The following is a 20,017-nucleotide window of genomic DNA, read 5'->3' on the forward strand; positions in this document are numbered from 1 at the left end:
ACTGGAACCTGGAGTCTTTGTGCGCGTTGGATAGTGTCGAAAACTAGCTCGAGTTGATGGGTTCTTCTGCGCTCCTTGGTGACAGAGACAGAAGTTCTCCCCACGGACCCAATCACACGTTGACATCTTACCCTAGCACTACAAATGGCTGGCTAATCCGGCCAACGATCCGAAGACAGCTCTTGGATCGCCCTTGTACCTCTTTTCGGCAGTCGGCCAGTTGATGACATCCCAGATCTTGGTCAGGTATTCTTTCTTGTTGTTGAAGTATTGGAGATAATACGCATGCTCCCACATGTCGACCCCCAGAACGACTCCCTTTCCTCCCTTGGGCAGATCCTGATCCTTGCTCGTCGTTAATTCTAGCCATTTCGTCTGCGCGTCCTGAACAAGCCATTGCCAGCCAGACCCTTGTATGGCCAATGCAGAGGCCTCGAAAGCCGTCTTGAAGGAGTCGAAGCTGCCCCACCGCTTTGTGATGGCGTCGTTGAGTGTGGGAGCAACGGCAGCGATGTTGTTGCACCCACTTGAAGCAGGAGCCAGGGACTCCCAGAAGAGGGAGTGGTTGATATGTCCGCCGGCGTTGAAGTTGATGGCGGCCTGAAGCTCGAGTTGCTTCACCAGGTCATTGGAAGAGGCTGCTTCCGCCTGTGCGCCGAGCGCGGCGTTCAAATTGGCGATGTACGTTCTGTGGTGTCTGTTGTAATGAAGATCCATGATTTGCCCTGATATGGAGGGTTCCAGCGCCTACGGAGAGAGGAATTCTGTCAGCACACCATCCGGCGCAGAATGATTTTCAGCAAGGTGGCCATCGTACGCGACCGGTCGAGTACTCACATCGAGACTGAACTGGATTTGGGGTAACTCGTAAGCTACTGCCATCGTGATCGGACGGGTTTTGACTGGGTCCTGTACCAGCTAACGGCGTAGGCTCAGATGCGGTTGGAAAGTTTCGCTACCAGCAAACGTGATAACCCGGAAGTGAGACGGACAAGTCCTCTTATCCTTATAACTGGCAGAGGATATTACTGTTGCCAATGGCACCGTGGGACCAAGGTCTTCATCCGAATGCAGTAGGTAGAAACTTGCTCAACAAGCGGGTGTGAACCAATGTGAGCACGTTTTGGCACCATGACCCGTCTAGGCAACTGAGGACCTTAATCCCGAGACTCTTTGAAAAACAACTGTTCATGAGGAGGCTCCGAACATCTCCCCCACCCGAGAACATGCTGGGCTTATGTTGCGATCAAGGATTCGCAAAAGAACGGCCGCCTTCATATACAGAGAAGCCACGGGACAAGTCTAAACTCCAGCATGCCGCTGCAGGTGATATTATTGCCATTCTGCACCGTAGTCACGAGAACAGTCGAATCTGATGCGGAAACACGTGCTGGTGCCATTTGCTGCTGCTGCTGAGCAACACGTGTCGAGGTGAGATACTCCGTACTGGGAGAGCTCAGGTGCGAGGAGCTAAGCAGTACGAAGAAGATTCCGGGCCAGAAGTTTAACGTCGCTGTGTGGTGAGGCAAGCGGCTTTGTCCACTTCATGCGACTGGTGCTGGAGTACTGCCCGTAGCTAATCTCCTGCCAGGACGTATGCGACCGAGCACACCCAACCTGTGCCGGCTCAAAGATCTCAAAATCCTGTCTTTGTACGCTTCTGCGGTGAATGCCGGAGCAGGTCCCGTGGTTGTCGATCCCGATGCTCGTGATGGACTTGATGGAAATTGATCGTAAAGATGTTGATCTCATGGTCGTCTGTCGAGGTAGTGTTTGCGGAGAAGTAGATGTTGCAAACGAGTAAGGCCAAGTCCTAGGGAGGGGTATAATTACTTGGAATTGATGACACGGCGTTGCCACAGAACAGACGCGCCACGAACATGTTCTCAGTCGTTACGCAATCCATACAAGCATACAACTCCGTGGTTCAGTGAAGGCTGTTGTCCGGTTCCACTGTCGGAATGAGGACGTCGTGACAGCATGTGGCACCACCGAGGAGTCTTCTCGCGCTCACGGTTGAGAGTGGGATCCAACGGATTGTCCCGACTATTTCGAAGTTGGAGTGAGTACGTCTGGCCAGAACTGCCAACTTGTTGCCGTGAAAGGAGTTGCTTTCCGTGGTCAACGCTGGTATCAGAGGACTTGTCACTTAGGAGAGCGTGATGCGAGATCTAAAACGTTATCGACAAGGTCAAAGATTTATGGAGGGTGAGTAGCATGGCAGACTTGAAACGGCAGAGTACAATAGTGAGCGAGCTTCAGCCGCCGAAAGCCTTCGACAAAAATGAATGGCGCCTCAGAGGAATCAGCTCTGTGGGTGAGGAATGTATCATCTATCATCTATCGCGGACTGGGTATTTTAAAGACGAGAACGCCAAGCCCCGCCAAGACTAGCCTCGTCCTTTTCGGGTGCCTCACAATAACCAATCTATAGTTTTCCCAACCCAACTCCGATAGATCATACAGGCCCTCTAGGCCGAATGCAAATGTCCTTCTCCTTCGGCTTCAGCGGTGAAGACATTGAAGATGATGGCGAGGTCCAAGAACAAGATGCTCTCGCGAAAGGCATGTCAACGCACACCATCTCTGACGGAGAGCTGAGCGGCGTCCCTGTTCTCTTACCCAAGAGACACTCATTAGAAGAGCTAGTAAGTCACTATATGACTTCCACTGTGGGCTCAGAGGAAGAGCACTACTGCCATCCGTCATCTTGCTTCGTGCTTTGCTCCATATTTATTTCCTAACCGCCGTGTGACCCATGCAACCAGCTCGCATCCCTACCGTCTCAGCTATCATACACCGTCCTCAATATCTCTCCATCCAGCAGCTCTCAGCATGTTTCCGGCTTCAGACCCTCCAAAGCCGGCACCTCGAGAGACAACACCGCCACCATCCAAATCTACCGCCGCTCCCTCTTCGACATGCGGGCCCAACTCATGGCCGAAGCAAACCCCTCTGCCTCCGAAGCAGATTCTGCGGAAACCCTTTTGGCGGGCCTTGAGAACGGGGACCTCTCTTCCGGGATCTACGAAGGCGGCTTCAAGACCTGGGAATGCGCGCTTGACCTCGCTTCTCTGCTCACCAGTTTTCTCGACCAGCACGACAGGCAGGATTGGGAAATCATCGAACTTGGCGCGGGAAGTGCCATTCCCAGCTTGACAGTTCTGGGAGAGTTTCTCCGTGCAAGAGAGACGAGAGACGAGCCCCAAGACCGCGGACACTTGAGATTGACGTTGTGCGATTACAACTTGGACGTCCTCCGGCTGGCTACAGCACCGAACGTATTTCTCAACTACCTCTTTGCATTGGGACCGTCGTCGTCATCATCGTCATACTTAACCCAGCAAGCAAATGAAGACGAAGGGGACGTCGATCTCGAAGAACTAGGTGGCGAGGCCGGTGCTCTTGTCGGTGGAACCGTCCAGGATCTCCTCGCCCACAATATCTCGGTGGATTTCATTTCCGGCGGCTGGGGCTCCGAGTTCGTCGACCTCGTCCTCAACTCACATCCACGCCCAGATTCGTCGTCCGCAGCCACTTCAACACCACCGTCCACCAGACCCGCTAACCGCCTCATCTTGGCCTCCGAGACCATATACTCTCCTACCTCGATCAGGACATTCTCCCAAACACTCATCAGCCTGCTGCGAAGTCACCATCAACAACGAGATAGCGCATGCAGTCCGGCCACTGGCACCGCGAAGGCATGGCTTGCCGCGAAGAAAGTCTACTTCGGCGTTGGAGGCGGTGTCGATGAGTTCGTGCGCGAAGTGGAGCTCCTGGGCGGGAGGAGTCAAGTCATCTTTGAGAGAAAGGATACTGGCATTGGACGGGTCGTGTTGGAGGTTACAGTGGAGGAGTAAATCGATCCAGCTAAGTCTGCCGGCGGCGACGCATGTCCAGAAGGCGTCAGCCCAGTCCGGAGCAAAGCTGTTCATGCATGACAGTGGCGGATCTCTGCTGAAAGGCATGCCTGGGAGGCGTGAGTGCTACAAGAACATGTCTCATGAACTTAAGTGAATGACACGAGATAGACCGTCCTGTGTACAACCATGCATGGTATGATCGACAAAACGCAATGTCAATGATCTATTTCTTAGCAAGCCCTGATCCATGTGCCATCACAGCCTGGCGAGCCTGGGATACAAAGCTAGCTACTCAGCTAAACTAGATAGCTACCCAGGCCACCTCGCAAGGGGAAACACCACGGTGCGCCGGAAACTAAAATACACGGCCATACTTTTAGGCAGAGAAAGGCAAAACCCGGCACACCCCGGAGACGTTCCACTACGATTGACACATGACCTCTTCTCCAGGGTGGCCAGCGTACAATTTGTCCAAGAGCCCGTGAAGAAGACCCACGTCCGTCTTCTACTGCTGACGGTTGCGCATGCTAGGAGGCACGTACCGCCCGCCAGTCGCACCGCCGCCGCTGCCCAGAGCAGGCTTTCTCTCCGGTCGCGCACCTTCATCACCACTGCCTTGGGCTGGCGACCCGGCGCCTTCCCGTGACAAACTGCGTCCCCCATCTCTCATGTGCGCAGGTACGTACCGTCCGCTGGGTGCAGGGCCGCCATTAGCGGGCGAAGAAGAGGCGCCACGATGCGGAAGATCGCGCTCACGAGATGGAGGGGCCTCTCCGGCTGGTCGGGGGCCAGCTCCTTCGCGCAGATGAGGAGGGACATAGCCTGATCGACGAATTGGAGCTGGTTGGGGAGGTTCTGGGGACGAGGCGGCAGCGGCAGGAGCTTCAGTAGCAGCTGCTCCTTGGCCCGCAGCCTCCTTTGCCGCTTGTCGTTCTCGCCAACCACCGCCCGCCTTGCCTGGAAGCGCGATGCGAGGTGCGGTGCGGGGACCTTCTTGAGAATCCGTACGGTTGTCCATGGTCGGTGGTTCTCTTGGCGCCGCGCGAGAGAATGGTGCGGGAGCGGCCTGCTCCGTCTTGCGCGCTGCCCTTCTGGCGGCTGCCTCTTCTTCGCGTTGCATTTGCTTCTTCGCGGCTTCGTCACGCTCCTTCCGTTCGGCTTCGAGTCTGGCGAGTCGCTCTTCGCGTTGTCGCTTCTTCTCCTCTTCGACGCGCGCTTTCTCTTCCTCCTCGCGCTGTCTCTGCTCCTCTTCTTCGCGAAGCCGGCGCTCGTCGGCTTCTTGTGCAGCAAGCTGTCGGGCCTTTTCTTCCTGGTATGCTCGGATTCGCTTCCGTTTCTCTTCTTCGAATTCACGCTCGGCCTTCTTGCGAAGTCTTTCGAATTCGGCAGAACGACGCTCGGTGATTTGGCCCTTGAATGAATCGTAGTGTTTGATAAGTCTGCTGAGGCGATGCTTGAGAGCCAAGCCCTCCTTGTGCTTCTCTTGCGCCTCCTTCAATGTGATCTGCTTGTTGAGTTCGTAAATCCTCATGTCTTCGGCACGCTGTTTCTCATAGTCCTGTTCCTGGTACTTGAGCTCTTCACGGCGGAAGGCACGCTCCAGGTGATCGAGGCGCTTGGCAGTAATACGGATCTTCTCATCCTTTTCTTTCTTTTCCTTTTCCAGTTGAGACAACTTCAGGAATCGAATCTGGTTGCTATCGAGTTCATCAATGTTGACATCGGCAAGATCAATCTTGACGCCGCTTTGAAGCTCTGCAAGCTGCTTTTCGATTTCCTGGCGCCGGATCCGCGCCTGTTCATCCTTGACACGTTTGAGCTCACGAGCTCTTGTTTCATCGCGCAGACGCTGCGACTCGGCTTCGGCTTGCTGTTGTGCACGGATTCGGCGTCGTGTTTCCTCTTCGCGCACTCTCTTCTGGAAGGCCTCGGAAGCCGCTTGTTTCTTCTTCTCGATGACTGCGCGTCTCTCCAGGGTCTCGGAATGCTCTTGTTCTGCTCCTTCCGCAGCTCGAGCTAGAGCAGATTCCCTTGCAGCCAGGCGAGACTTGTTGAAAGAATCGTCCACATACATGCACGTGACATGTAACGTCTTGGCCAATCTGGTGAGTTGTGATCGAGCAATCTCGGCAGGAGTATTCTGCAGTCGTTGGACCGACCCAACTTCGCTCTCGGCCGATCCTGCTGCACTACCAGGGTGGAGAGCCTTGGCAGAGGAGAAAACGTCCTGGTCGAAGGATAAGATGCCGGAGACGTGGTCCAACCGAATGGACAAGTCGCCTTTCTTGCAACCATTCATGATGAACTTCTCAATCATGGCAGGAGTGACTTCGAACGGAGCAGGGAATTGGGCAAGGCGAGTGACGAAGCTCAATTCAACAGACTCGTAGACTTGCGAGAGTTGTTGGAAGAGACGGGTGAGGATAACTTGCTGTAGCGGAAGAACATACTTCTCCATTTCTGGGTCGTTTCCTATCTGAGCCAGAATGGGCGAGATCTTCTTGCAGATGGATAACGGGTGGAAATCGACCTCGAGAATGTTGTAGAGGTCTCTGATTTCAGGCCGGACACGTCTGAGCAGACCTTTGCTTAGCGCATCCTTGAAGAGACCGGCTCTAGTTGGTGCAAATGGCATGCTAAGAAGGTTCGTCAAGCGGTTGTTCTTGTTCTTCCGAGCCTCGTCGACATCGACTAAAGCACCTCGGGAGCGCGAAGTGCTGATGACAGGAATAGCCAGAGCAGAGAGGAGGACAAAGGAGGCAGCTTTGGTCAACGACTCTTCCGTGACGGCAGGATTGTCGCGCTTCAGTCCCTGCCCCGCAGCGACAGTGTTGGCGGATTGTCGAAGGAGATTGTAGTACTTATTCCATGCCGCAGCATGGAACAGAAAGTTGTCACTGACAAGGAAGATCTTGGTGAGCTTCTCGTAGTAGTTGGCCATCATGATGTTCTTGGCTGGACGCTTGGATAGGGTCAAAAGCATATGGATGTCCTCAACACTTCGAAAAGCTTCTTGCCACAATTCTAGCTCGTCAGCTACATTCAGCTGTCGAAAGCGTGTTTCGAGATGGCGTTGCAAGGTGTCGGGTTCATTGAGGTTGATAGCGTGCATCTGCGACGAGTACTTGGCTGCGTTCTGGACATGATTGCGCAGAAGCTCGCACAGACGGCGAAACTCGGTCTTTCGAGTGTACTTGAGACAGAAATCGAAGGCTTGATGCGCAGTGCTCTGGTACATAACCTCGAGACGGGCATTGTTCTTCAAGATCTCGAGCACAGTGCGGTATGTCTCCCAGAGAAACTTGAGCCAGGGTGTGACAATGGCTCGATCGGTGCGATCTTTGGATTGCTCTCCAGAAACAGTGGCAAGCAGAATGGTCTCGGGAGTCTCGGTAGCCTCGAGATCTTCCACATTAAGCTGGGTCGACGTGGTAGCAGACTCGAGCGAAGATTGGACCTGATCGGCCTTGGCCTGAGCCTCCTGAACCTTTTGTTCTGCAAGCTCGATGAACTTTTTGAGGACCAACTGGGAAACCGTCAGAATGAATCCTTGTATAAAGATTACAGTGTGCATACCTCTATTGTGCCCACATTGGTGTTCTGCGCAATGTTTTTGTACTGGTACAGTCCATCTTTTGCGGATTTGCCTTTCCTGAGATCGACGCATAGCTCGACAAAGAGGAGCATTACCGGCTCCAGCGAGGAGATGGCGCTGTTCCGTGATCGCTTCGAGGTGACATGTTCGTGGAGGACATTGAGGGCTGCCTGGGTTTGATCGACGGCAATGAGCTCTTGCGCTCGCTATCAGGCTCGTCAGTGATTGTGCGATCAGCCAGAGATCAAGGAGGGTTTTCGCCTTACTCTGAGCACATTCTCAGGCCGGGTATGTAACGGCGGCGGCATCTTGACGACAGTTGGACGAGATGATCAAGTCAATGATATCCCTTGAGACTCTTTGATGGTTTGGATTAGAGTCTTGTCCAGAGATGACTGATGTGCCTGCGTGGAGGAGTCCCGTTGTGACACATTCGCACTGACACTTGCAGTTTTGTGAATCTTGGCACGGCTTGCCATTCGGAGAATCGTTCCTCCGCGCAACCACGGCTGCCAAAAGATCAGTTGTGCTTCTCTGTAGCACCAAAACAAATGTGCCACCGCACTTCTGCGCACTTTTCACCAAGTTGTTTGTTTGCGTCACCGAAGTCCACTGTCACAATTCCACGCTTAACCCAAAGCAAGATGGACGCTGGTAAGGGCCCCCTTTCCTTTGGGTTTTAGTTTCCCCCTGCTAATCACCTGCAATCATTTGCACCCACTCAACCAGAAACCAAAGCCCTCATCCTCAAAGGCCAGCATCCTGCCCAAATCCACCTCCCCCGCGAGTACTCGGTTGCGTTCCGTGTCCGCGACATCCCTCGTAGCGTCAAACACTTGCAGAAGGAGTGGGAGGAACGCTTCGACCGCTACGAGGCCGGAGAGCTCGACGCCCTTGACCGGAAGCCACAGAAGCTCGAAGCCGAAGAAGCCCCACGCCCAACTCTTCGCCGAATTGATCGTCGTCTCCCTCTCAAGAACCGCACGGCCATCCGCAAAGGCTACTTTGAGCATCCTGCCCTTCGCAACGACTTCGAAGTCACCTGCGTCCTCGACTACCACACCTTCGCGTTCGATCGAACCGAGTTCTACCCGTGCAACAATCCAACATGCCAGCTGCATATGCGGTGCGGGATGGGGGTGATGCCAAATCCAAAAAACAAAGCATGGCAGATCTTAAACTTAGACGGCTCCAAGAACTCAACTCCCGTCTCAAAGAAGACCTCGAGCGGCCTCGCGTTAAAGTGGCTGAAGCGTCTCTGAGGTATGGCGCACACGTCCACACACGCGGTCCGTCTACTAACTCCTGTCGCGCAGCCTGATCAACTACTGCAATCAAACACGAGACTACATGGTGCCTTCGGTCTGGGGACAGGTTGACAGAAAGGAAGATCCTTACAATCCTCAATCTGCAGGAAGCGAAGGATGCTGCATTGTCATGTAATGTGTTGGATTGAGTGTTGAGCAAGACACCACGGCTCGAGCACTCAACAGAGTCTCAGCGTGGGGTCTGATTCCAGAGTTACCAAAAGCACGCGGCGCACACGGCGTTCTCGGAACTGTCCAGAGTCCACACACAGCCTTGATTGCAACAGGTTTTCATGTCACCATCAACTGGGAGGGGCAGCACGAGTCATTAATATGTGCCTTGCACTGCGCCATTGTACTTGGTTACGGACCCCAGCTATTCTTCATCGTGTCAAAGGACGTCTTCAAAAGAAGATTTTTACTCTTATGAGGGAAGGCGGCTACCTGGATTGCATACAAAGACAACCAATTGATTTTGAATCATGCTTTGCTTCCGTGTCATATCCGTCCTCGTCAGTATTAGGCGTGTCAACCACAGCTCTCAATTTGTGGTATGGCCTGTAGGCGCCTCCTATGCAACTATGACAAGAAGGCTTCCTGCACGGTCAGACCGTTTACGTGGCTACCAGAAAGCCATCAAATGGCAGCTCCGGGGCAGGACGTTTCCCATCGGTTTCTCGAGCTTTAGTCTTGGGCGACCAGGCACACCGCCCGAGGCTCAGGGATGATGTGCATGGGGGCCCCCTACTTTAGCTGAGGATCGCCCGAACTTCCCGCAAGCGACCTTCCTCTTTCTCCCTCGCTTAGTGATTGCAACCCGCATAGCTGGGTAAGAATAGGTCCCACGAGGTGGTCCGTTTTGCGGGAGTACGAGTCAGGTAATTATCGCTCAGCTTTGGAACCGAGCTGTTGGGCCTTCGTACCGGCCACTCGAGGGACCTCGCCTAGACTTGAAGCTATTCTCCTGAGACGGTCCAGTGGGGTTCCTCGAGCCTGAGTTAGCACAACTTTCTGTACTCCGTACTCCGTACGCGTACGGAATTCCACGGCCAACCCTTATCATCACGCCAACGGAGTCATTTCCTGTCACTATTGAAGAGTCTCCCTTCCGAGCAAATCACCTCACTTCCTGTTCGCTTCTGTCATCCCGCGAGCAAGTCCACAAGGTCAAGCTGCTACACAGAAGCTGCAAGCCCCTGATTCCTGCATCAGATACCGTCTTTGATAGAAGAGTGAGAGTTCTAGCCAAAATAGTGTTGCATATTGCACCAACCACAAATTAAGTATGACAAGCGAGGCTTCGTCCAGGGTCAAGGTGCCACGCATCGCCATCGAGTTCTGCACTCAGTGTAAATGGAATCTGAGAGCCGCCTATGTGAGTGCGACGTCCTCTCCTCAAAACTCTATGGTGGCGGCGGCACTCGGGAGTGGCATTTTGTCTAACCGTTACCGTCTGGTCCGGACTATCTTTGCTGACTGACCCTATGTACCCGCAGTTTGCCCAAGAGCTGCTCCAGACATTCGGTACTAGCATTGGCGAGATCGCTCTGGTCCCAGTGGCTGGTGGGATATTCACTGTCAAGATGACGCATGTCATCAGTAGCACAGCGCAGTCAACTGCTGACACGGCCCCGTCGCCGGACGCGCCTGCCAGCGTGGCAGAGACGGTGATCTGGGATCGCAAAGTTGACGGCGGCTTTCCTGAGACGAAAGAGCTGAAGAACAGAGTGCGCAATATTATCGAGCCCGGCAGAGATCTTGGCCACATTGATCGAGGCTTGAAGAAGGGCAGCGCTCAATCAGCCGTATCGGAAGAGCCCAGCAAGCCCGAATCCAGACCTGATGCTGAAGGCCAAGACGGACACAAGAATGGCGAAGTCTGCGAGGACTGCAGGTGATCCGCCGAACCGACGAAGCTTGTATATGCTGTCGCCATCGGTCTTCAGATGCTCCGCAGGCAAGGGTCGTCTGGTCAGCTCGATCGCTCACTTGAGCGTGCTGCATCGAAGCACCTATCTTCAAATCATCTTTGTCGCCTACAGCTGACATTCGAGATCACGTACAGGCAAGTATATGCGCCATTTGCTCTCCATGTCGAGCGTAAAGTGGCTGTTTTGTTTGGAATGGAAGGAACTGACTGGGCAGGCCAGTGACATGTTGAGTCAAGTAGCGCTATTCCGTCCACCCAGAACATGGCAGACACGGGGGTTCGGCCCTTCAGGGTCTGCATCTTCAGCCTCATAGAGTGGTATACCAACACAAGTCCCGATTTTCTACAACAACCACAAGCTCGACAACAAGTGTTCGTCGCGCGTGTCCGCGTTGAGGCCATGTGGTTCGTCACCGAGTATGCTCTCGGGACCACGTCACTCGTTACGTGGTTTTCTCTGTGCGGTCTGGGGATTGACAGCGCGGATCCGACGGCCCCTGGCCAGAGTACGACGCTGAATTATGGCGGGTGGTTGAAGATGCTGAGGGGGAACGTGTGCGGGAGTGCAGGCGTGGACGCCAATGTCCTGACGATACGCGATATAGTCATGGCTGCAAAGACAGATGTCACCAGCACTGCTCCTGCGGCGAAGGATCAGCATGGATATGGCCACGGATATGGTCATACCCATGAACATGAACGCTACCATGACCGTGGACGTATGTCTCCTGAGCGATCTTTTTCGGGGCATCCGCTGGCAGCGACCGCGGTCTTGCCTGGGATACAGCGCCATGAGTGAGCGGTTTAGTCACATGTATTTTCGATAGCGGTTCTCACTGCTCTCCTTCTGGATGTGCAAGACTGTGTGACTTACTTGTAAGCACATTCAGGTATCCAGCCGCCATGTTGGCCATGTCACCCTGGCTCAACTTCGGCTCAGCCTTTGAGGCTGTGAAGTTCTCTTTTTGCTCGACTTCAGCTCAACGCCTGAGGGCCTATGCGGCCAGAACTTCTTCCTTGTCCTTTCTATGGTCTTTAGCAAACACCATTCACGGAGCCTGGTTTGTGAGATGCTAAGTTGGCGACCGAGATACTGCCCTTTCAGGACCTCACCATCCCTTCTGTGGCACGGCAGATCCTTAAACCACTTCCATGCTGCTGTATCTTCTCAGTAAAGATGCCGAGCGCGGGGATGGGGATGGCTCGGTCGAATTGGAAGGGCTGGGCTGGCGACTTGCCACTCAGGACTTAGACGCATCTGACACCGCGGATATACCATTCACTTGTGTATCCTATACATGGGGTGATGGAAGAGAACGCAGTCCATTTCACCCACCGTACGATATTTCCGACCGAACCATACCGGCTTTGAACGCAGTGGTCAGACACCGCCCGGCTTGTTCTCGAATTTGGATCGATGCATTCTGCGTGCCTGTCAATGTCGACACGCCGGAAAGGGCTCACACTCTGGAGAGCATGGGCTTCATTTACTCGCGCGCCGAGGAAGTCATTGTCGTGCTCTCGAGCGCTGCGCGCCCGGTGCTCCAACAGATGAGCACCTCCGACCACATTGACCGCGTCCATCTCGATCTGTTAGAGCAAGAGGAATGGGTCACCAGAGCATGGACGTATCAGGAGGCCGTGAACAGCCAGAATCTGTACATTACGTGCGAAGAGTCCCACGGTGCCATTGTGCAAGGCAGTCATTTCCTGAATTGCCTTGGCTACACGCTCTCTCGCCTTGACAGCGGGTCAGGCCTCGCAAGTGACAAGAGGCAGCGATATCCTCGGCTCGACGCCTTCGAGGATCTGATTGCCGACTACATGATCGCGGGGTACCAGGAACGGTCAGCCCTGCAAGTCATGTCGAACATGGATCGGCGCACGCAAGGCCGTCGCGAAGACCACTTCTACGCCATGATCGGGGCTATTAGCACTACACGCGCCAGCTCTTGCGGTATCTTGGATCCCTGTGAGGCGTTCATGTCCCTTTGTGAGCGGAAGGGCGACTATTCGTTCATCTATTCGGCCGCGAAGCGGGACGCGAGGACGCCAAAGCGTTGGCGTCCAGCGCCAGGAGATCTCCCGTCCATCTTGCCTTGGCACTGTTTCGGCGCCGGTCAGCCGGGTCATGAAGAATTGGGTTCCTTCTACTTAGACGCGATGTTGCATCTGGGGAAGGCGGCCATAGACGAGGATGGCGGGAGCTTTGTCGAGAGATGGCTTGCGTCGAGCAAGATTCGGGCCGTCGGATCGGCAGAATCTCTCGAGGAGTCGGCTTACGTCGCACTCCGGGCCATGGGCTTCACGGGAAGCCCAGAGTGTGTCTCTACTTCGCACGGGTTCTTTTTCCCCTGGGAGCGGCTCTCGAAAGACCGAGAGATTACTATCTTGGTCGCAACTGCAGTACGATGGACTTGTGGCGCACCGGGCCTTGCTCGCTGTGACGGAAACGAGGAAATATATACACCAGGGGTGTTTTTCGGCCGCGTCGACAATGGCGCGGCTGTCTCGGTCAAGGCATCCGGATCTAGAGAGTGAGACGAGCGTTATGGTGTTCAACAACAGCAGGGCAACCCGCCTTGGCGACGATTGGGAGGCTCAGGTCGTCTTATGGCGAAGACTGGTGTGCACAACGAAAGTCCTCCCAAGTGTTAGAGAGACAAGCTCTTGAACCATTTATGCCGGACCGGCTTGGGACGTGCCTTCCTGTCTCCCCGAGCTGGACAGCAAGAGAAGGGCGCCCATAAAAATCCTCCCTATAACAGAATTACCGGATAACGAACTCTTCTTTTGGAAAATCTTCCTGGCGTTCCAGATGTAGCTGAACTCCTTCACCACTGGCAAGTCGATGAACATATGATTCTCCCAGAAGTCTCCAATGGTCATCATGTTGACGCAAGATCATAGGCAAGTCTGCTCCAAACAGTACACAAATAGCGTCACCTCTACGCATGTGACATGGTCCAATACCAAAGAGGCCCCGTCGGGTGACGAAGAAGCGCCTTCCTTCCATGGCGTCATTCAGCTGCGTCCGTAACGGGATGACAAATTTCGCAAACCGTTCGACAGGTTCCTTTTCGGGTTGGAAATGATCCGGGACTGGGACTTCACCCTTGCTGACCTTGAATGCGACTGCCCACTGATCCGGCGCAGGGCTTTCACCTGATTCCGTCCTATTGCCGACCAATGTTCTCCAGAAGTCATCATCCAGCACCTTCCTTCTCATGGCGTCGTCATCAATCAAAATCGAAGACGCGGCCGACGCTACAAACTCCAGTTCTTGAAGCGACTTCTTCACTTTCGACGTGTCGTATCTGGCGTCAAAGACCACGGCAACCGAGTCGACGTGAACTCCACTGGCAGTGATGGACGTCCGGCCCTTACAGAAAGCCACCTCCGCTTTCTTCCCCAACGAGGCATGGTATGTATTCTCGCGATAGAGTAGTCGATGCCGCTGTTTATCAGGCTGCGACCAGTCCGGGACCCAGGATGGGAGGACCCGCATAGATTGCTGCACCATCCTGGCTGCTTGCACCATTTGCCACTGTGCGTCATCCAGGGAGAGTTCCGATGCGCTATTTTCCAGATGCTGGACACATGACAGCAAGTTCAGATTTCGCTCGATCGCGACCCAGGCTGTGGCGACATCCACATATAATCGGTCAATGCTTGCACTGTAATCAATGGGTATTGCCTCCCGCATCTCTGGACTCGCCAGTCCCAAGAGAGCATAGACACTGTCGAGCGGCTCGGTGAACTTGCGCCGTGTCGTTGTTCCCATCAAGCGACTCCACGATAGGTGACCGTCAGCCTGGACGCAATTTCGAATGGCCACCATATCGCAGATGATTCCCATGCCAGATGCCCTCATGAGATCCCAAAACCCGGACGTAGCGGCTGGCCCCGCGCCGAAGGCTAACTCATTCAAATCCTCGATAGTACTCCAAGGAATGCACTCCGTGCCACAAATAAGCAGCGGGTTAGAGCGCGCAACCGCGATTTCCTGCACGATCTACACACGACTCCACCAAGACCGGCCGAATATGTCCATCAAACCGTGCAGTATCATCTTCAGGAACCTTGCCTCGCCTTTTGTCTCAATCACGAGACGATTCCACTCCTCCACCGGCAGCGTGTTGGCCTTTCTTATCACCGTCAGTCCTAGTTCCGACATTGCTGAACCATTCCCCAACCAGACGATGACTTGCCGGGCATTGGCATACACGTCCCTCATCCGGCCGACCTGCTCGGCCCGTTCAGCCGGATCCGTCTGATTGATGCACACGGCGTCCGCCCAGACAGGTACAGTTTTCTGTCGCTTTCGAAAGGCCCGAAGTGCCTCTGCCAGGCTTGCGGTGACTTGAAAGCCATGCCCGAAGACACTGATTGCCACTCTTTCGCCGGGATCGCCCCAAGCATAAGACAAGGCGTTGTACTCAACTCCTTCGTCCAACGATACGTGCTCGATCTCGCACAATATCGGGTCCTTGGACGCTCCAGGCAGTAAATGTAGTACTCGTATGGTGCCCTTGCGCCACAACGGGCAATATTCGAATGGCGCTGACTGAGACCATGCCGAGTAAACACTGTTTAGCGGATCTTGCACATGCGAAGTGGCAAGCGCGTCCAGGAAGTCGTCTGATGCCATGCCTGGCATGGCATGCGTTGCATAGGGTATAGACGTGGTACAAGGAAAGTCGTAGATCATCGATTGACGCAGAGCCTCGGTTGAGTTGTTTGTACTGGGGCTCCAAGCAAGCAGAGCAAAGTGTACCAAAACACGCGGATATCACTGGAAACAGAGAAGGGGGTTGCCCTCCTTCACGAAGAGAACTCACTCCGCGTCCTGTCCGAGCAAGCAAGAACATCAAAGGTTAAGTCCCAACCAATTGCCTCGACAGTGGTCCCGACCAGGTCGGTCGATCGGTCGGTAGAGCCAACAGTAGGCCAACGAGCGAGAACGGGATCGTCAAGGCACAACGCGAAGCGTGACGGAGGGAAGCCTTCGAACTCCCCTCCAGTGGCTAGAAACTGTCCTGGGATGTACTGTCTGTATATGTGCCATTGCGGACGACGGCAAGGACTTACGATCCTGTTCTGCGTACTCCGTATATGGATATATCTTTTGCATAGCCTTCCCTGATAGCTTGTCACCCTAAACACAGTAGGAGGTAAAAGATATTGGTTATTGGGTGTTGCGGCACTTTTGTATGTCCGTGAGGCTGAGTTTCAAGGTGCGTAGGGACTAGACACAGCCCTCCAAGCCACCAAAAAGCCACATGCGTATGCCACTGCAAGACTGGGGTAACTTCCTGTACGTATGTACGCGGGGTGCTTGAATCTGGCTGAAAGGTTAGGATTGTTTCCGCCGCTTGTGAAGTAGTTGATTACCACAGTAGGGATTTAGGATGCCACGGCCAGCTCAACGGTGCCGTCGCTTGGCCTCATACTTATGAAGCCCCTAGAGAGAGGCAGAAGATCGAGAGGGGCTGTGTTATGTACAGTTTCAACGGCCGCTCTGGCTCTAGTCAGCTCGTCGTCAACGGGGGAGCTTTACCCGTGGCTTTCCCCGACGGATCCACTCCAGGCAGCAATAGCAATGCTTGGTGCGTCGCGATGGTGCACGCAACCTCTACCGACCTTCAATTCAAGAAGATACGTTGATCTCTTCAGACTGTCTCTCGACCCAGCCATGCCCAGCGCAATGCCGCCGTCGAGCATGATTGTCTTTTCATGTTAATTGTCACAGCCAGAGGCCTGCGTCAGTATGTGGCGTGCGCTAGTGAAACACTTGGGACGCCTCTAACGCCTTGATACTGAGGGGTGCGCGACAATGATGCACTGTTCTTCTTTTGATCTTGACAACGGTACGACCCAGGAGATATCGGAGAACCGGAAGGCGCTATGGGCTCGAGACCTCCGTAAGTCTACCGGCCAGGACTTTTGGTCCACGCAGCCAGCCTTGGGCAGTGGCTCAGCTGCATGAGGCTACGGTGGGTAGCGGGATGGAGAGGCTGCATTTCAGGCTCTACAAGTACAAGGCCATCTGCAGCCTCACAATTGCCAATTGACTACTTAGCCTCATCATCAACTTTCATGCTCTCTCCGCAAAGCTACTGCAAGCAAATCGTCTACCTTACGCGTCAAAACCACCAGTTTCGATTCAGAAGGAAGCTGGCTGCTGGTCGACCAAGGCATATTGCATATATCGATGTGTACAGTGCGTATTCCTCAAACTCATGCTCGTTCTACCCTTACACTGACCGGTTACCAGTAAATCGGTCGTCAGTCGTCGCTGAAAGAAAATGAATGCCCCCACAGTGCGCAAGCTATCCAAAAGAGGGACAAGTTCGACCTCTCCGGATGATGGGGATAGTGGACGGCGCAGCAAACGTCCCAGATTCGTTACGGACTTGACATCACCACTATGTGAGGTCTGCCAACGGCTGGACCTCGACAAGAAATTCGAAAGAGCCCATGAGGCATACCGGCGGGTTAGAGCCGGATTGTTGTCTTCTTCAGAAGATTTATACAAAGCGTCCGACGGAAGCTGGTATTATGACGACGCGATTCTGGCACACCGATTCGATGATTCCCTGTCTAAACCATCAGACTGCCCACTTTGTGAGTTCTTTCGGTCGCTGAGAGTCCAGCCCGATAGCCACAAGCGATACAAACTCCTCGCGTTCCGCTGCAGTGATAGTTGGCTTTTCAAGGCCGGCTGGCTGCACGAGAGCAACGGTGTAAAGTACGAGCATGACAAAGACGGGGTTTTTATGGCAGTGGTTCCGGATCTCGATCCCATCCCGCTATGTGGCTATCGGGAAAACTGGCTGGACCACGATATTCCCGCTACGGGAGCAATCTACCGTCTCCGACCTGACGAGGATTCTCAAAGTGCTGAGGAAAAGTATATACTTCGCGCGCGAGGGGTTGGCGAAGAGCCGAACCTTGATGGTGCACGACAGTGGTTGAATGTTTGTCACAAAGACCACGGCAGCGGTTGTAAGAGGCGGACAACTCACGAACCCATCTTGTCGGGCTTTCGCCTCATCGACTGTACCATACCAAGGAACCTCCTGTTGTTGAGGAGAAGCCTTGGGGGACCACATACCTTGCTCTAAGCTATGTCTGGGGATCAACGCCAGAGGATCTAACAGATTGGCCAGAGACAGTGCTCGATGCCGTCGCAGTTACCAAGCAACTAGGTTTCGACTACCTGTGGGTTGACCGGCTCTGTATCAACCAAACTGACGCTGACGAAATGGCCTACCTGATTTCGAGGATGACCACAATCTATGAAGCAGCAGAGCTTACCATCGTAGCGGCCGCCGGCTCTGGCGCGAGTCACGGCCTCCCGGGCGTACGATCCAAACCTCGAAGGCCGCAGCCAAAGTACTATCTGGACAGTGGCAGCGTACTCCTCTCGATGCTCCGAGATCCCCGTCGCGACATTCTCGAGTCGACCTACTGGTCCCGAGGCTGGACCTATCAGGAAGGTGTGCTCTCTAATCGACGCTTAGTCTTCACAGACGAGCAGATCTATTGGGAATGCCGGGGCATGGCTGCTCAGGAAAGTATCGACGTGGTGTTTTATCATGTGCCTGCTACCGAAGCGGAAGATAATTCAGAATTCGTCATGGCAGACTTCATGCTCTCTGGCATTTTCAAGGGAGATGCTTATAGTGGAAGCCGTGGCGGGGCCGTGGACTCGCTCGTCACTCAAGACGAAGGCCACCGTCTCGCCTACGGCTTTCCAACCCAAGAGGAAGTGACTGTCCGTGCGCAATTGCGTGGTCTCAATGAGCACACTCGGGAATACTCCAAGAGGCAACTGACGCGTGACGAAGACAGTCTCTTCGCACTTCAAGGCATATTCGGATTGTATGCGCAGACCAGGCAGCTGTACCTACTTCACGGACTACCCGTGTGGCTGGACGACATTGTCCAAGGTCGCTCGGGTGCGCAAATCACGTTCGCTTTGTCAGTCTCGTCGTGGTACCACCGTACCAGCTCGGATCTACTCATGTATGTGTCTGAGGCGTGTCGGCGGAAAACCAACCTGCCGTCGTGGACATGGGCAGGGTGGGTCGGCACGGTGAGCTGGCGGGCGCCTCCCAACCTGGAGCACTGCGCCTACATGAGCGACCTGCTCAACGCCGAGTCTCTGAAATTACTATGGGCTGCAGACATCTCCCTTTATGGATCCGACCACGCCCGCCCGATTCACCTGCAAGAGACGTCCTCTGCCGCCCGTCTCGTCAGTGAGCCGCCACCAACCTTGATTGAAATCAAGAACCCGCTTCTCCTAAACAGTTTCCAACGAGTAGAGCAGGTTAAGAAGCAATGGTATTGGACACAGGCAATCGGCAGGCCCGGTCGTCAAAAGGCGAAGGCCCAGGAAATCAGCTGGGACGCGAAGTGGTATAGGATAGGAGGCCGGCTATCCTGCGTGGGCATGTCGGTTGCAATGACCGAGCGCGAGTGGGCCGCCAAGCATGTCTGTGGGGAACTGGTAAGCGTGCTGATGTTCGCTGGGCAATACCTCGTGAACGAACACGGGACCGCTCGGTTTTTGACGCTGCGAAAAGTACCGCTGTCTAGTCCCGAACGTTGGGAGAGGGTGGGCACGCTCTACTTGGTCATTCCATTCAATGCCAGGTGTCGAGATGTGCAAGAGCTCCTTGCAAAGATACCCGCTGGGAGACAGCAGAGGACTTACATGGTTCAATGACGCAGTCTCCGCTTCTGGGAATTTGCAGGCTAGGTACGTACCTAGTTTTGGGAGGTGAGTCCGTACAGTATTCGCCGTATGTGGGACAATGTACTGTAGCTCTAAGCTCGACCTGCATTTATCCGCGTGCAAGGCCACCATCACTTTGTGATGAAGGCGATCCAATGAATACCATATACTGTCTGCTCGTCTCCCGTGGTTCCATTCGCCGTGCCTACCTCGATGATTGAGCTCTAACGTCGACCTTGGACAGGATATAGGGACTCTGACATAATGGGCACGGCAAAAGGAAATCCCGCGCTGTGCTCACTCCAGCGTTTCAGAGAACAATATGCGCTACCACTCAATACCGAGGCCGGTGACTGTCTCAATGCTTGAGATGATGCCCGTCGCCAACGACTGGAAGTGGCCCAGCAAACGAACATCCTGAGATAGACGACAATAGCCAATGGAGAGCTCATGCAGGATGCGGAGATCAAGAAGGCTACGGTTTTCTCGCCTCCAAAAAATCCTGAGATTCATGGGCTAATTAGAGACTGAGGTGATTACTTCAATACTATGGCGAATCGGAGCTCCTGGTTC

General features: G+C 54.2%; 9 protein-coding genes across 9 annotated transcripts; 5 read left to right on the top strand and 4 right to left on the bottom strand.

Moving 5' to 3' along the window:
* Nucleotides 1-138: 138 nt before the first annotated feature.
* A1O7_07523 (uncharacterized protein) lies at nt 139-882 on the bottom strand (the record flags this gene model as incomplete). Its single annotated transcript, XM_007761520.1, has 2 exons — nt 139-747; nt 838-882. 2 exons carry the CDS (start codon nt 880-882, stop codon nt 139-141), a joined length of 654 nt encoding a protein of 217 aa, XP_007759710.1.
* A 1,604-nt stretch (nt 883-2,486) lies between these two features.
* On the top strand, nt 2,487-3,863 carry A1O7_07524 (uncharacterized protein; the record flags this gene model as incomplete). The annotated part of the gene is made up of 2 exons (XM_007761521.1): nt 2,487-2,648; nt 2,769-3,863. The coding sequence occupies 2 exons, from the start codon at nt 2,487-2,489 to the stop codon at nt 3,861-3,863; spliced, it is 1,257 nt and encodes a 418-aa protein (XP_007759711.1).
* Nucleotides 3,864-4,371: 508 nt separating this feature from the next.
* Nucleotides 4,372-7,769, bottom strand: A1O7_07525 (translation initiation factor 3 subunit A; the record flags this gene model as incomplete). Its single annotated transcript, XM_007761522.1, has 3 exons — nt 4,372-7,392; nt 7,443-7,667; nt 7,728-7,769. 3 exons carry the CDS (start codon nt 7,767-7,769, stop codon nt 4,372-4,374), a joined length of 3,288 nt encoding a protein of 1,095 aa, XP_007759712.1.
* Nucleotides 7,770-8,569: 800 nt separating this feature from the next.
* A1O7_07526 (guanine nucleotide-binding protein subunit gamma) lies at nt 8,570-8,904 on the top strand (the record flags this gene model as incomplete). Its single annotated transcript, XM_007761523.1, has 2 exons — nt 8,570-8,724; nt 8,778-8,904. The coding sequence occupies 2 exons, from the start codon at nt 8,570-8,572 to the stop codon at nt 8,902-8,904; spliced, it is 282 nt and encodes a 93-aa protein (XP_007759713.1).
* Nucleotides 8,905-10,053: 1,149 nt separating this feature from the next.
* A1O7_07527 (uncharacterized protein) lies at nt 10,054-10,666 on the top strand (the record flags this gene model as incomplete). The annotated part of the gene is made up of 2 exons (XM_007761524.1): nt 10,054-10,143; nt 10,265-10,666. The coding sequence occupies 2 exons, from the start codon at nt 10,054-10,056 to the stop codon at nt 10,664-10,666; spliced, it is 492 nt and encodes a 163-aa protein (XP_007759714.1).
* Nucleotides 10,667-12,174: 1,508 nt separating this feature from the next.
* A1O7_07528 (uncharacterized protein) lies at nt 12,175-13,239 on the top strand (the record flags this gene model as incomplete). The annotated part of the gene is made up of 1 exon (XM_007761525.1): nt 12,175-13,239. One exon carries the CDS (start codon nt 12,175-12,177, stop codon nt 13,237-13,239), a length of 1,065 nt encoding a protein of 354 aa, XP_007759715.1.
* A 229-nt stretch (nt 13,240-13,468) lies between these two features.
* On the bottom strand, nt 13,469-14,572 carry A1O7_07529 (uncharacterized protein; the record flags this gene model as incomplete). The annotated part of the gene is made up of 1 exon (XM_007761526.1): nt 13,469-14,572. The coding sequence occupies one exon, from the start codon at nt 14,570-14,572 to the stop codon at nt 13,469-13,471; it is 1,104 nt and encodes a 367-aa protein (XP_007759716.1).
* Nucleotides 14,573-14,713: 141 nt separating this feature from the next.
* On the bottom strand, nt 14,714-15,349 carry A1O7_07530 (uncharacterized protein; the record flags this gene model as incomplete). The annotated part of the gene is made up of 1 exon (XM_007761527.1): nt 14,714-15,349. The coding sequence occupies one exon, from the start codon at nt 15,347-15,349 to the stop codon at nt 14,714-14,716; it is 636 nt and encodes a 211-aa protein (XP_007759717.1).
* A 1,657-nt stretch (nt 15,350-17,006) lies between these two features.
* Nucleotides 17,007-19,435, top strand: A1O7_07531 (uncharacterized protein; the record flags this gene model as incomplete). Its single annotated transcript, XM_007761528.1, has 2 exons — nt 17,007-17,678; nt 17,774-19,435. 2 exons carry the CDS (start codon nt 17,007-17,009, stop codon nt 19,433-19,435), a joined length of 2,334 nt encoding a protein of 777 aa, XP_007759718.1.
* Nucleotides 19,436-20,017: the final 582 nt, after the last annotated feature.

This window comes from Cladophialophora yegresii, assembly GCF_000585515.1.
Source record: "Cladophialophora yegresii CBS 114405 chromosome Unknown aczIN-supercont1.5, whole genome shotgun sequence".
Classification (NCBI taxonomy): Eukaryota; Fungi; Ascomycota; class Eurotiomycetes; order Chaetothyriales; family Herpotrichiellaceae; genus Cladophialophora; species Cladophialophora yegresii.